The sequence below is a fragment of the Globicephala melas genome, chromosome 1, assembly GCF_963455315.2.
Source record: "Globicephala melas chromosome 1, mGloMel1.2, whole genome shotgun sequence".
NCBI classification, from domain to species: Eukaryota; Metazoa; Chordata; class Mammalia; order Artiodactyla; family Delphinidae; genus Globicephala; species Globicephala melas.
Window position 1 is genome coordinate 183,693,354 of NC_083314.1, and position 15,238 is coordinate 183,708,591.

Here is a 15,238-nt window from a genome sequence, read left to right on the forward strand (position 1 = left end):
TTTGATATCCTAGGACTGACTTAAAAGTCCCAGCGGATAACACGAATCTAAACTAAAAAATAGATTCTGTTTACTCTTAGCCTTTGATTCCCACTGAACCAAAGATATAAACCACCAGATCTTCTAGAAGAGAGAATTCTGCTCTGGACTGTCCTCACTGAATTTAGAGAATGGGAACAAAAGGCTTGTACCCCAGAGGCCCATAAAAGAACATCAAATGTCCCCCAAGGACCAGGGAAGGAAAGGATACGGGTGGAGACGCAGAAGGAGCCAGTTATTCCAGAATTCGTCTCAAGGACGCCTGGGACTTATGACACGGCTCCTTCACGTGAGGTCCAACTTCTGGGCATTGGTTTTGCTTCAAGCCACACTGCTCAGTTGTTAATGATTCATTCTCTCAATACTTTTCAAGTTGGCACCAACACCAGCTAGAAACCCAGACATTCTCCTCAAACACAACCAGACTCTTCTGTGGCTTTTTCTGAGGCTGGCCTGTGAGATCTGAGTCACTGAGAGCAGTTGGGAACCAGGGATCTAACGTAGCTTTTCCAGCTCATGCAGACGGTTTGTTGTAAGAACTCCCCTTTCCCCAACAATACCATTCTCGAAGCGCTAAAGGCTCTAAGTGAAGAGAAACTCATGAGTGAGAAAGGCTAGACCTCTAGCCTGGTGACCCACAACCCTGCCCTCGCAGAGCCTCGGTACAAAGCCAGCCCTCCTCTTCCACGTGGGTACATCCACCAGGCACCCGAGCAAGGCCCTGGACGGAGCAAGGGGGGCATGCAAGGAACAGCAGGAAGGCCCCTGCCCCCTGACACGGGTGCTTTGCACGCTCTCTACGTACTAGTCGTGGCGAGAGTACCCAGAGTAGGTGGGGACTGGCCGAAGCAGAGGGACACACGGCAGCCTGGACTGAGCCCTTAGCAGGGAACCCCGGCTGCGGCTCTGTGCCCCGTGGAGCATCAGCCCTGCCTGCAGAAGAGCCCAGGCCTGGGGTCGGGCTCAGTTGCGGGGGGAAGATCTAATTCCATCACATGGTTCACCCAGTCTCCCTGACTATTAAACTGAGGTCTGTCAAGGTGGCTTGGCTGCAAAGGCATCAGACCACCCACGGGGCATCTTTGGGGCCTGTGTGCCCAGGGGGAGGGCAGGGGTCTGTGGCCGGTGCCACGGGGTTCCCAGAAAGAGGAAGCTTTACCTGGCGTCCAGTATGGGGGGGTGCGCTTAGCTATAGTGAGCCCTCCCGAGAAAAGAAAGAAACGAGCAGAAGGAAAGAAAGGCATCATCCTCCCCTGCAGCCTGACCCTGAGCCTTGATTTTATTTTCCCCGCATCTGCAAAGCTCCCCCAGACGGGGGTGGGAGGGCAGCCCCCACCCCGCACAGCCGCCCCGCGCCGCGTACCTATACTTCATCCCGGGGTGCATCACGCTGGCCTCGCCTGTGCTCAGGAGGCTCTGCACCGACAGCTGTCCCAGGCTCCGGGCCACCATGGCCACCGCGCGGAAATGGCTGCGGGAGCCCAGGCTGGGGCTGCTGGCTGCCGGCCGGCCCAGACGCTCCTCGGGGCCCCGGCCCTTGAGGCCATGCTCCGAGCACACGAAGGACACCTGCATGTTTCCGGCGCTCAGCTCCTGGCCACGTCCCCCCTCCTTCCGGGCTCCGAAGTCACCTGCCCCTGGAAGCCCTGCTCCGCCTGGGACAAGACCTTATCCCAGAAGGAGAAGAAGCCACCAGGCGTTGCTTCAGGAGTGCAGATTTCTGACGCAGAAAAGCCTGTGCGCTCTCCGGGGGAAGGGGGTGAAATTTCCAGAAATGTGCTAGAAAAGACCTGATCAGATAGAACTCAGAAATCGAGGGGTGGGGAGGATGCCATTGCCTCTCCCTTCTCTGCGGGTCCTTCCTCTGCCCCACCCTGGTCTGACTCTGTCCGCCCGAGCCCCCAGCCCAGCTGTGTTCGGCAGGGCTGGGCTGCCAGTAACTCACGACCAATGAGCGGCACTGCTGTCCCCTGACAGCAGGAGGAAGAGGGAGGGCGCCTCCCGTCAGGGTGGCAGCCCAGGGCTCCGGGGAGCAGCTGCTTCTCCAGGCTTCCCTGAGTCCCTTGGAGGGAGCCTGGCGTCCACCCCTGGCTCTGCGCACTGTGGCTCTTGGCACTCCCACCAAGTTATTGAGGTGACCGGCGCGAGGCATGGGAGGTGCAGGAGGTGACTCGTTATTAACGACGCGGATGCACAAGCCGCCCGATCGCCCTGGCCTATCCCCGGGAGGTCGGCGCCGGTGCTCCAGGCTAACAGCTGCTCAGCCGCGACTGCACAAGGGAGGCACTGCAGCCAGGTGGACAGCTGAGCGTGCGGGCAGTTGGCCTGGCCAGCTCTGTCCCCTGGTGGTTCCCACCCAGGAAAGTGGGGCTGCCACCAAGGTTCAGCACAAGAAGTCCGATCACCAGAAATCTGGAGGAGAGAGGACCATTCTGTCTAGGTGGTAATGACGCAGGTGACGTTAGGAAAGAAGCCCGGGGTCAAGGGGCCAGAGACCCGAGAAGCTCCAGCACTCCACACGGTACTTAGCTCTCGGCATATGCTCAATAAATACTTCTGGAGTGAATGAATGAATGGATGGATGGATGAATGGGCGAATGAATTGATGAATGAAGAGCCCCCTGCTTTACCCCATCCTCCTTTCCCACACTCATGGGATCAGGATGAAGACAGAACAAAGCTCACGGGTTTCCTGAAACCCAGAGAGATGCCCCCGTTGGCAGGAAGGGCTGGCTTTGCCCTCTGACCCCGAGCGTGCCACTCTCACTCTGCAGGGTGGCCCTGGCCAAAGCTACATTTTGGATCTCATCTTGCCCTGCGGGAAGGGCTGAGAAAGTGTGCTGGATGGGAGGCAGGTGGTCAGGGGTCTAGCTCAGGCTCTGCTGCTAATTCGCTGTGTGATCCCAGGCGGGCGTCTTGCTTTCTCTGGGTCCCTGGGTATCCACTGCCAGAATAAGGCGGCTGGCCTGAGGACCACGCTGTCCCTCCCAGCTTGGCTCTGCAGGAACCTTCCACACCTGCTGGCTGTCCACCCTGTGCTCTGACGGGACCCAGAGAGGAATCCACCCAGAGATGTTCACAGTAGATGGCGGCTGAACTTGCTCTCAGCTCTGGCCCTGCCTTCTTGGCACAGAAGTTAAGAATAAAACCTTGTTCCAGTCCCAGCCTCCCTGCGCCTGAGCTGGGCAGCCTTGGGTAAGTGACCCCCTCTCCGAGCCTCAGGGCTCTCGTGTCCAACGCATGTCACAAAGGCATGGCCAGATCACTCCTGCAAAGCACTCACACAGGGGTCCGGTCCTTGGGAAGCACTCCCACGGTCCCTCGGCAGAAGGGAGAGGGTTTCTGGCCGTGGAGTCAGGATAGACCCCTGTGTGTAGGCCCTCCCCCATCCCCACCAGTAAGAATACCCCTTCTGTCCTCCCCGTGGCCTGACTCGGCAGCAGGAACCACCCATGAGGTGGGGACCTGGACTCGGGGATAGAGGCCTGGGGAGGGCAGAGCTGGTGCCTTTGCCCAGGGGCCCTGGCAGCTCACAGACGCTACGTGTGGAGGCCAGTGGGGCCCCTCGGGACCCGCAGGCCGGCTCTGCCTTTCCTCTTCCACCTGCCCGTAAAAACCTCGGGGCCTGGCTGGCCTGGGTCCCTGAGCTCAGGGCAGGGTGGGGCCCTCCTGAGCCCCTTGGGTGGGTGGGGGGATGGGAAGGAGGAAGGACAGCCCGCGGTGCTGGCCCTTCCACCTGCTGGAACCTTGCACTTGAAGACAGCAGGTCTTGGCCCCCAGGAAGCCCACAGGCCTGCCAAAGAGGCTGCAGGTGGCAAAGACTCTGTCTTTCGCTCCTCCCCAGGCTCGTGGAGCTCATGCCCACGGCAGGGATGCTCCACACCTGACCAGGATGCTAGAGGAGCTTGTTGCAAATGCAGATTCCTGGGCCCCAGCCACGACTACTGAATCGGTAGCTCCGGGGCTGGGCCTGGGAAGCTGTGTTTTTATCAGGAGCTTTTTTTTTTTTTTTTCCGATACGCGGGCCTCTCTCTCTCTCTCACTGTTGTGGCCTCTCCTGTTGTGGAGCACAGGCTCCGGACGCGCAGGCTCAGCAGCCATGGCTCACGGGCCCAGTCGCTCCGTGGCATGTAGGATCCTCCCAGACCGGGGCACGAACCCGTGTCCCCTGCATCGGCAGGCGGACTCCCAACCACTGCGCCACCAGGGAAGCCCGTATCAGGAGCTTTGAGTGGTGCTGTGCACTGGCTGAGAGGATGTGGAAATCCCCTACTTCATTCCACATTCCACTGTTCTCTGTGCTCTGGCAAACTGTCAGATCCTACAAGGGCTAGCGTCTTACTATTCCTCCGGGGCTGCTCTTAACCAGATGGTGTGCTCTAAGCTTGAAGAGAGATCCACAAAAACTTAGTCACCACAGTGTGTAAAGGGTCACCCGCCTCACCCCCAATCCAGCAATTCCACTCCTAGGTATGTACCCAGAGAACGAAAAACTTACACCCACACAAAAACTTGAACACGTTATGTCCACAGCAGCATTACTCATCACAGCCCCAAAGTGCAAGCAATCCGAACGTCCATCAACTGACGAATGGATAAAAGAAATGTGGTCTGAGCCGCACAGCAGAGTGTTATTCAGCCACACCAAGGAATGAAGTACTGATACGTTCTATGACATGACGACCCTGCAAACATCATGCTGAGAGAAAGAGACCAGTCACAAAAGGTCACATATTGTATGATTCCATTCATATGAAATGTTCAGAACAGGCAAATCCACAGAGACAGAAAGTAGATTAGTGGCTGCTGGGGGCTGGGGGGAGTGGGGAATCAGGGAACGATAGCTAACGTGGGCGCAGTATTTCTTTTTGGGGTGATGAAAATGTTCTAAAAAATGGGTGACTTTTGGACAACCGTTTGTACTAAAACCATTAAATTGGATGCTTTAAATGGGTGTATTTACCAAAAAAAAAAAAATGTCAATGACCTCAAAAGTCTCTGGGCCTGGGCTTCCCTGGTGGCGCAGTGGTTGAGAGTCCGCTTGCCGATGCAGGGGACACGGGTTCGTGCCCTTGTCCGGGAGGATCCCACATGCTGCGGAGTGGCTGGGCCCGTGAGCCATGGCCGCTGGGCCTGCGCGTCCGGAGCCTGTGCTCCGCAACGGGAGAGGCCACAACAGTGAGAGGCCCGCGTACCGCAAAAAAAAAAAAAAAAAGTCTCTGGGCCTTCACTCTTGCTGTGCCCTGTGGGAGTGCCCTTCCTGTTTCTCTGCTTTTGAAATCCTTGTCGACCTCTCTGGCATCAGCTGAGATAGTACATGCAGTGCGAAGCAGTCTCCCACCCCCCGCAAGCACCAGTAACCATTCCTTCCTCCCAGTGTCGCCAACCTCAGCCTCCCCAGTGACACCAGGGGCCTGGGAGCCACAGCAGGAAGCAGCCCTCCCAGACTTCGGCAGCAGTCAAGCCTTCACTCTCGCAGGACCTCCTGGGCCTGGCCTGGTGGTAGAGTCCCCAGCCCCGACTCCATCCCACTGTAACGTGTTGCGGGGATGATGGGAATGGACATCTGACCTCAGAACCCGCCCAGGGAATCCAGGACAAAGGTGTCTCTGGGTCCAGCGGAGAACTGCCAAGAGGGGAAGTCGGGTAGGTGGGTTTTCACAGCTGGCCAGAGTCTGTAACTTTTCATGTGCCCCAGACAGCGGTCACAACTCATAATGTTCTTAGAAAATCACAAGAACTAGACAAGGATGGAAAGCTGAAAGCTTAAGACCCTGACCAGAACTTGCCACAGTAAAATGTCACCCCCAAAGGGTCCCTCCTTTCAAACACGTTTGGGTGGAGAAGTGAGTCCCAGACACGGGCTGGTCGACTTGAAATGGGCTTTGGGCAGAAACATCGAGTGTGGATGGTTGATTTTGATCCACAGCAGATTCTGGGTTTTTTTCTGCCTCTCCAGTACCCGCTATTGTTAAAACAAAGCAGCTGGTTCCTGCTGTGAGTCATCAGAGGGGCAGCCGCCCCAATGAAAAAGCTCTGCCGTGTCCACAGAGCGCCACGAAAGAGAGCTTCTCGGGACAGAAGCTTCCTGTGTGGTGCCTGGTATCCACCCCCCACCTGTCCCAGTGAGGGATGGGGAGATAACCAAGCTGGGGCCCGGCCAGATCCTTCCCCCAAGACAGTGACAGGTTCACAGTAGGAGGGGACAGGACTCTCCCTGCACAGAATGAGGCCCGTGGAAGCCTCGAGGCCTGGAGTAGAAATTTTAGAGATGGCTTTTAAATTTTGGGGGGGGCGTGCCCCTCGATTGGACCCGGCGGGCCCTCAGCAGTGAAAGTGGGGAGTCCTAACCACTGGACCACCACGGAATTCCCTAAAGTGGCTTTTCAAAGCACGGACCGCAGCAGCAACTCAGGAATGAGGACGAGCCTCGGCTGTGCCCTGCAGAGGCCTGGGTGCCTCCCCTGTATCAGTAAGGCTGCCCCAACTGTACTGTGTCTTGATTTGTACTCAACAGTGACTTCCTGCCCAAGGCGGGGGCAGCTGCTGAAGAGTTGGGGGCCACCCTGATGGAGCAGTGGGATGGGAGGTCCTTGGCCCCTGAGGTTTCTGAGAGCAAAGGGTGGCAGACCGGTGGCCTTCCTGGAGGAGGTGTCCTCTGGTACATGAGAGCGGAAGCCCCCTTGGGGGCTCAGTGCTATGGCTGTGCTTCCTTTGGGAGCTCACGCCCCAGTCACGCCCAGCGTTACCCGCCCTAAAAGGCAGGAAGGCGGGTCAGCCGTGAATTGGCCCCTCTTGCTTCTTAGCTGCTGCGCTGTACTAAGTGGCTGTACCCAGGCCAGAGTAAGCACTTCCTGCACCTTTTCTCTTTTCATCCTTAGAAGCACCTCGGAGGCATAACAACAGTGACGACGGCCACAGCGCTAACACTTACACGGTGCCCGCTGCGCCCCAGCCATCGCGCCGAGCGCTTTGCCAGCAGCTCACTGAGTTCCCACCACAGCCTTCAGCTGGGCCCTGCGATGCTCCCGTTCACTGGACGACACCGAGGCACAGAGAGGTCAAGGGAAGGAGACTAACGCTGGGCCCGCCCTCATTTCACAGCGGAGGCTCCTGCTCTCAGACCCCCAGATTAAAGGGTGAGGGTGGGGACGCTGCCTGGCCCCGTCTGCGGGTCTGACTGAGCTGTGCTGACCCCCGCCTTTCCATGTGGATGGCAGAGAGCCAGTCAGCCAGGGTTCCTGTCCTTGCCCAATCAGAGGAGCCTCTTGGGGGCGGATCCCCCAAATCTCTGGGCAGGGCCTGAGGATCCGTGTTGCTAGCAGGTGACCCCCAGATTCCCGCTGCCAGGAGGGCCTGGGAGACACTGAGTTGTGCTGTGCGTTGGTTACAAAGCCACGCACCAGCAGTTGTGTTAGGATCGCTCAGCCCTTCCTGTCCCTGCCCGACACAGGGGAGGGAGAAGCTGTGATGTCCCTGTAAAGGCAGGGGAGCTGGGGCGGGAGGCCCAGGACCCGCAGAGGGATGGGTGGCTGTCTCCAGGCCTGGGACCGCCGCTGGGCCCCAGCACGGTGGCCACTGCCAGCAGAAGCAGACCCAGTACGAATGCAGGCCATGGGTGGCTGACACCACGGTCCTGGGCCGGCCCTCCACGGGGGCCCACGCGGGACCCCCGGATCATTGCACGGCAGCTCGTCCCGAGTGTCGGGCTCGTCTCGCCACCTCCCTCCCCGCTCCCTTCCCATCTGCTTTCCAGGTGCTATTGTTTCCGCCCATGAGATTCCAAGACTGGGGTTTCTCTCCCACCAGGAGCCAAGCCGGGAGCCCTAAGTTCCGTCACTATCGCCTTTAGTCCTCAGCACACTTCTGTGAGGAAGTGACTATAGTCTCTGCTTTCCAGATGGGGACGCTGAGACACAGAGAGGCCAGGTGACTTGTCTAAGTTCATACAGGTACCAGCGGGGGAGCCAGGATTCCGCTCACGATACTCAGCGATGTCCCTGCAGGCTCAGGACTTGAGACAGCCCTTGGGACCCGCTGTGGGTTGAAATGTGACCCCAAAGAGACATGTTCAAGTCCTAACTCCCGGCACCTGTGAACGTGACCTCGTCTGGAAATAGGATCTTTGTAGATATTATTACGTGAAGATTGAGTTCCTGCTGGATTGGGGGTGAACCCTGAATTCAATGACTGCTGTATTTATAAGGAGATGGAGATCTGGAGACAGACAGAGATGCACAGAGGGAAAACAGTCACGTGAAGATGGAGGCAGAGATTGGAGTGATGTGTCTACAGGCAAAGAAAGCCAAGGAGACACGGATGTAGAAAGCAAACCTATGGCTGCCGGGGGAAAAGGACGGGGGAGGGATAAATTGGGAGATTGGGCTTGATATATATACACTGCTATATACAAAATAGATAATTAATAAAGACCTACTGTATAGCACAGGGAACTCTACTCAATACTCTGTAATGAGCTATGCGGGAAAGAATCTAAAAAAGAATGGATATAAGTAGATGTATAACTGAGTCACTTTGCGCTACACCTGAAACTAACACAGCATTGTGAATCAACTATACCCCAGTGAAAAAGAAAAAAGAAAAAGAAAGCCAAGGAAGGATGTTTCCCTACAGCCTTCAGAGAGTGTGACCCTGCTGACCCCAGGTCTAGACTTCCGGGTTCTGGACCATGAGAGAATAGACAGCTGTTGTTCTGGGCACTGCGTTGTGTTACGGCAGCCCCAGGACACTGATATGGGACTGTCTCAAGGTGGACCGGCCCCCCGCTTGGCCGCCTGCACTGCTCCACCCACCGTCCCTCTCTGGACTCTGTTCTTCCTCCTTTTCCCACCCATCCTTTAAGACACATCTGGGTTCCCAGCTCTTCCAGGAAGTCTTCCCTGACGGACCTCCTGTGAATAAATGAGCAACTGGAGAGTCTGTTCGATGAACTTGACCACGAATCAAATACTGCCCGTGATTCCTGTAGGCGGCTCGTGGTAAGAGGCTACGATCTAGAGGCAAAAACCACAGGCACGCAGGACGGCCCGCCCTACCAGAAGCTCACGACCAAGGCTCATTGCCCGGGGCTCCCCGCCCTCCAGGCTGCATCAGGGAGTCTCAGACACAGCTTCCAGTCCTGCTGCCAAGGAAGCAGCAGGCAGGAGACGTACTTTACAGGGGAATATTCTGAAAAGTGGGTTAAGACCAAGGCCGCATAATGCCACCCAGGCAATACTTACAGAGGCTTGAAATGTTCTAGGTGCTGGGAACAGACAGAGGCTGTGCTCTCAGGGGGGTGCAGATGGGCAAAAACAAGGTAAGAGAGACAGGACAGTGAGCTTGAGGATGACTCACTGGGCATTTATTTAGACTGGGTGGTGCGGAAAGTCTCTTTGAGGCCAAAGATGTGATGATGGGAGCCTTGTGAAAATCTGGAGGACACACCTTCCAGGGGAGGGAATAGAATGTGCAAGGACCCTGAGGATGCAATGAGCTTGCATGTTTGAGATATGGATGGAAGGAAGGAAGGAAGGAAGGAAGGGCCGCGCATGGTGGGAACTTTGGGTTCATTCCCGATGCCGTGGGTAGCGGACAAGGAACACACCTGAACCAGGCCCGGTATCCAGCTGGCACTGCCTGGGCCCAGGTCACAGCCTCTGGCCGGCCTGTGGCCACAGCTGCTGCCCTGTCTCAGGCCACATCTCCAGACCCTCCATCACTACAGTCAGGGGGACATGGGGAAGGGGAGCTTACAAAGGGACTGTGTAGATTTAAAAATTCAGTGCATTTTTTTTTTTTTTTAAACAGCAAGAGTTGAGGACAGTTAAAAAAAAAAAAATGGGAAAAGTTAACAAGAAAGCCTTTTCCCGCAGCTGCAGGCTCAGGTCGACTGATATGGTGTCTGTGCCCGAGGTACGTCGTCGCCTTGCTCCACGGAGCAGCACTTATCTGGAGGCTTTATCTTTTTTATATTAATATTTAAGACCAGGTTTAGCTGAGTCCCAGCCCAGCTGCTGCCGGGAACATTAACCGCGGAACGGCATCTATCTGGGATCTTTAATAACCCTTGGTCGTGGTTTCCGAGGCCCTCTTCCCAGTTAACCGAAACCCCTGGAGGCAGCAAGATGAAATCCACCAGATAAAGGGCGGGCCCTACAGGGGCGACATCTGGCCCATCCAATGCTAAAGCCTCAAGTGGTTTTCTTGTCAACTCTGCTCCTTGGGAAGCAGGTTTCCCCAGGGTGTTTCAGCCCCACAGTTAGTCCAGCGTGTTTCAGATGGGACACAGACCTTTTCCTTGGGGTGTCAGGCAAATAAGAGATTTGTTCCAGTACTCACACCCCCCGGCTGTGTTCGGGTCCTGGGGCTGCCATGACAAAGTTCCACGAACTGGGGGGGCTTCAAGCAACAGAACCTGACTCTCTCACAGCTCCGGGGGACAGAAGGCTGCAATCTGGGTATGGGCAGGGCTGCGCTCTCTCTGAAGCCTCCAGGGGAGGATCCATCCTGGCCTCCGCCAGCTTCTGGTGGCCGTGGTTCCTTGGCTTGTGGCCGCGTCCCTCCCACTGCTGCCTCCACCACCAAAGGGCCTCTTCCCTATGCGTCTTCACTGGGCCTTCTTATTAGGACACCAGGCGCTGGATTTAGGACCCACCCTATTCCGCTGTGAGCTCATCTTAAGTAGTTACATCTGCACAGAGCCTATTACCAAATAGCTTCACATTCTACGGTTCTGGGTAGATGAAATTTGGGGGGACAAAATTCACCCCAGTGCCCCCTCCATTACAAACGGTATCCACACCCGAGGGAGGTGAGGTCTCCCTGGGACGGGGGACGGGCTCCGGCCCCCCTGCCCACCCTGCCTCACCTCTACTTGCCTTCCTCGCTCTGGCCCTGGGCCTTTTTTCCTCACATGTGCCCCTGTCCCCTTGGACTGGAAAGTTCTTCTCCATGTCTTCAACTGGTCCTCCTTTCAGACGGCTGGGGTCTCAGCTGCCCCTGGTCTCCCTGACTCTCTTAGGCATTTACTTGCTTTTTCTCTGCCATCCCCCAGCAGGATGTAATGTCCAATGGGGTGGGGAGGGACCTTGTCTGTCCTGTTCCTGCAGCATCTGGCAAGCCTGTTGCCTGGAGCCAAGTAGATAGATCTTGAGTAAACATTTGCTGGATTAATGAAAAGTATCAATGACTTGCCAAAAAAAGAAAAAATGCGGGGACTTCCCTGGTGGTCCAGTGGTTAAGAATCCGCCTTCCAGTGCAGGGGGTGCAGGTTTGATCCCTGGTCGGGGAGCTCAGATCCCACACGCCTCAAGGCCAAAAAAATCAAAACATAAATCAGAAGCGATACCGTAACAAATTCAATAAAGACTTTAAAAAACGGTCCACATCAAAAAAATCTTTAAAAAAAAAAGAAGAAAGAAAAAGAAAAAATGCAGACCCTCATCTCCTTCTTGAGAAATTTCCGTCAGAATCAGGAGATCCTCGAGGCCAAACTAGCTGACCCTTTGTCCTTCCTTTACAACTGGATTTATAATGCAAAGCCTTAAGAATCCTGCCATCTAATGGACTCAGGGCAGAAGTGCTTTATATCTTTAAATGACAACCTCATGCTGAAGATCCAAACACTTGTCCAAAGGAGAAAATGTTACAGCAACAGGGCTGGTCTCTGTTCTTCTCTCCAGAGAACAGTCAGATAACCCCTGGGGCCTGCGTTAGATGGAAACCAAATCAGATATAGGACACCCACTTAAATCTGGACTTGAGATAAACAACGAATAACTTCTGCTATTACGTCCCGATGATGGCATAAACTGGTTGTTTATTTGAAATTCAAATTTAACTGGGCGTTCTATATTTTTATTTGCTAAATCTGGCAACAGTACATAGACTAGGTGGGTGGGTGGGGTCCCTTCTGGCCAACTGGCTCTGGCCAGGACTTGTCCCTGGGAGGCACAGGAAGAAAGCCTCGTATATGTAACTTATCAACTCAAACGCCAGCGCTGGGGCTCCTCTGGCCACTTTCTGAGGCTTTCAGAGGAGAAAGTGGGCAGGTCGGAGCACTGTCCCAGATGCTGATTTCAGGGACAAGCGAGCTAAACAGAATGTCTTTCTGAGGTTCAGAAGAAACCCTCCAGGCCCGCATCCGAGAACACAGGGACACCTACTCCACAGCCTTTGCTGGTCACAGTTACAAGCGTAGTTGCAGCAACCAATTCAGAGGCCACTTCCCATGAGGACAGCCCAATTTAAGCACATCTTGGTCCCCAGGACCTCGCACGGGTTTCTGGTGCTGGGATGGATTTGTTGGTAGAGACGATGAATTGAGGGATTTCCCCTAATTTGTGTTTAGTCAACCCCTGATAATTAATGTGTCCCAATGACACGGCAAGAAGACAAATGACATAGTATGTTTACTCCTGCGGCAAAGTTTTTTCAAGAAACCATACTCTTTTCCCATGGAGGACACACCAAACGCAGCAGAGCTTATCTCTGGAGGAAAGGACTATGCAGACTCTCATTTTCCTCTTTTATACGTTCCTATGCGGTCGGCGTTCTTTTCTTTCTTTCTTTTTTTTTTTTTTTTGCGGTACGCGGGCCTCTCACTGTTGTGGCCTCTCCCTTTGCGGAGCACGGGCTCTGGACGCGCAGGCTCAGCGGCCATGGCTCACAGGCCCAGCCACTCCGCGGCATGTGGGATCCTCCCGGACCGGGGCACGAACCCGTGTCCCCTGCATCGGCAGGCGGACTCCCAACCACTGCGCCACCAAGGAAGCCCCATTCTTTTCTTTTTGTCTGTGCCACACAGCACGTGGGATCTTAGTTCCCCGAACTGCAATGGAACCCGTGCCCCCTGCAGTGGAAGCGTGGAGTTTTAACCTCTGGACCGCCAGGGAAGTCCTACGGTCAGCATTCTTAAACCCCAAGGAGTTTGCCCCAGTTGACAGTGACGCCATTACCCCGTTTCCTGGGCTGCATCCCTCTCGCAGCCCCTGCCTCGGCCCCCTCCTCGGCCAGGGGACCTCCTCCTGTCCCCGCCCAGCCCAGCCCTTACCGGTACTTCATGCCGGTGCACCGGGCGGTGCAGCTGTCCAGGGAGAGGCCGTGCATGCGCAGGAAGCTCTCCATGTTCCTGGCCTGGGCTGCTGCCCGCACTTCCCGCAGCTGCTGCAGCTCCAGCGTGCTGGCCTGGCGGACGGGGTGCAGGGCCCAGTCTGAGTGACACCTGCCGACCACACTCCTCAGGCTCTCGCTGTACGTCATGGACAACATGGTCCCACCCGGCCCAGGAGCTGCCGCTGTCCGGATGGGAAACGCCGAGTGGTGATGGGTTAGAGAGCATCCCGCCGTCCCCGGTGCCCAGGCTGGACGCTGGCCCTGGGGCTAGGGCAGGGGCTGCAGCAGGGACACGTCCTCCAGATAGAGTGGCCACCAAGGGCTCTTGGCGCCTGGGGACAGGGCCCGGCCCCAGAATGTAAACACCTTTTGGCTTGAGATTCTTGGTCCTCAAAGCTGCACTGGCCGGGAACTCTGGCTGAGCCACCCCCTCTGCCCCTGCACCCATGAGGCAAGCACAGGCGAAGCTGCATTCCAGGTGGGAGATCCCCCCCAAAAATGCTCCAAATGCGAAGGGGGCAGGAGCATGCAGAGAGCCCGGCCCCCAGAGTGGAGGACTTCACGGCACCCCCTGGAGGGGTTCCCAGGGTAAAACCAGTTACAGGGCCGTCCGGGGAAGCAGCATAAGCACACCTGTCGCTGAAGCAAACTCCAGTGTGATTTTGCCAGGGGACATCGCTCCCCCAGGAAGGCCCTATTTGTTGGTTCACAGCCTGGTAAAGGGAAATGTTATCCACATGTGCATTCTCTGCTTGTAGAAAGCGCCATTGCACCAGCACAGTTCTTTGGGCTCCATGCTCAAAGCAATTGTGTCACAATCCACGAGTTTTTGCGATAGAAATACCGAGCGGATGCATTTAAGGAGGGAGTGAAGCGGCGGAGGGAACAGGTTTGGAAATTGCAAAGCTTAAATGTTAAGAACCATTGCTAAATCATCATCTGAAAGGATGATTACACTTGGAAACTAAAAACGTAAATGTCCATCAATAGGAAATGGGTTATGTAAATGACGGCTCATCCGTAGAATGGAAATTTATGCAGCCACGTGAGGTGTCTCCACGTGGACCGATAGGCAATGAGTCCCAGGAGACAGCATCAAGAAAGGAAAGGAGAGGGGGAACACATGTGTGCACAGAATGCTGCCCTTGTGTCAATTCACGCACACACGTGAGTAGCTCAGTGAAGGGCCGGCATCACAGCTGTGCGTCCACATCCTGCAGTGGCTTTGACTGGGCAACATGGACACGGCCGCAGGGGGCAGGGCTGTTCTACAATCCAGGGGCTCCCCCGCCCCCCGCCCCGCACAGCTGACCAAGGGCCTCTGCCCCGGCCCAGATGCCTGCACCATGTCCCCAGAATTGTCACCGTCACCGAGGTGAGATGCGTCTTTTCAGTTGGGGTCAGCTGGACCCTGGAGCCCAGCCCGAGAACTGGAGGAACCAGCATTGTCCCCACCTCTGCCCTAAGGGAAAACAAGTTCCATTATCCCTGGGAAGGGCTGGGCAGGCTGCCCTGGGGGCTGAGGCAGCTGCAGAGTCCCTAGGGCGGAGAGGGCGTTGGGGTCGCCTGGGCTGGTCCTTCCTCAGGTGAGCTCTCCATTCCCAGTTCATATCCTCCTTTCTCCACGGCAGGTATCATCACCTGACAACCTGCTTCTGTCCTCTCTAGTCATCTTGTTTGGTGCATCTGACCCCCTGAAGGTCAGGTCCAGGAGGGCGGGGACTTTTCCATCTACTTTCACTGCTGCACCCTCAGCTACTGAAGTAGTAACTGGGTGTTTCACTGGCCGTGCCGCCAGCACCTGGAGGGGCTGGGCTGGCCCCCTGACTCAGGCCAAGGCTTTCTGCAGGCTGCCTTCTCCTGGGCCAGGACTTGCATCACCATATCTCAGACCCTCAGGGGGGCCCAGAACCTCTAGCATCCCCCAAGGGTTTGGACTAAGGTCTCTGAGGGATGCTTTTGCAGGACACGAAAATACCCACCTTCCAGGAGAATCATTCTGGGGCAGCAGAGGGGGCCCAGGCTCGGTGGCGGTGGGTGGGTTTGACCTTGGACGTGGCACCATGGATGCCCACAGGTAGCA

At 56.0% G+C, this 15,238-nt stretch overlaps 1 protein-coding gene across 5 annotated transcripts in view; it reads right to left on the bottom strand.

Annotated features, from left to right (window-relative positions):
* KCNAB2 (potassium voltage-gated channel subfamily A regulatory beta subunit 2) overlaps positions 1-15,238 on the bottom strand; it is a 96,886-nt gene that overhangs the window by 32,459 nt on the left and 49,189 nt on the right. Inside the window, exon 2 of one of the 5 annotated variants that reach the window (XM_060283918.1) lies at positions 13,094-13,337. The exons of 3 other annotated variants lie outside the window; for them this stretch is intronic. In XM_060283918.1, coding sequence (XP_060139901.1) covers positions 13,094-13,311 — 218 coding nt within the window. In that variant the 5' untranslated portion in view covers positions 13,312-13,337. Of the gene's footprint in view, positions 1-13,093; positions 13,338-15,238 lie in introns of those variants that run through there. One more of the 5 variants, XM_030880359.2, reaches the window with a different exon arrangement.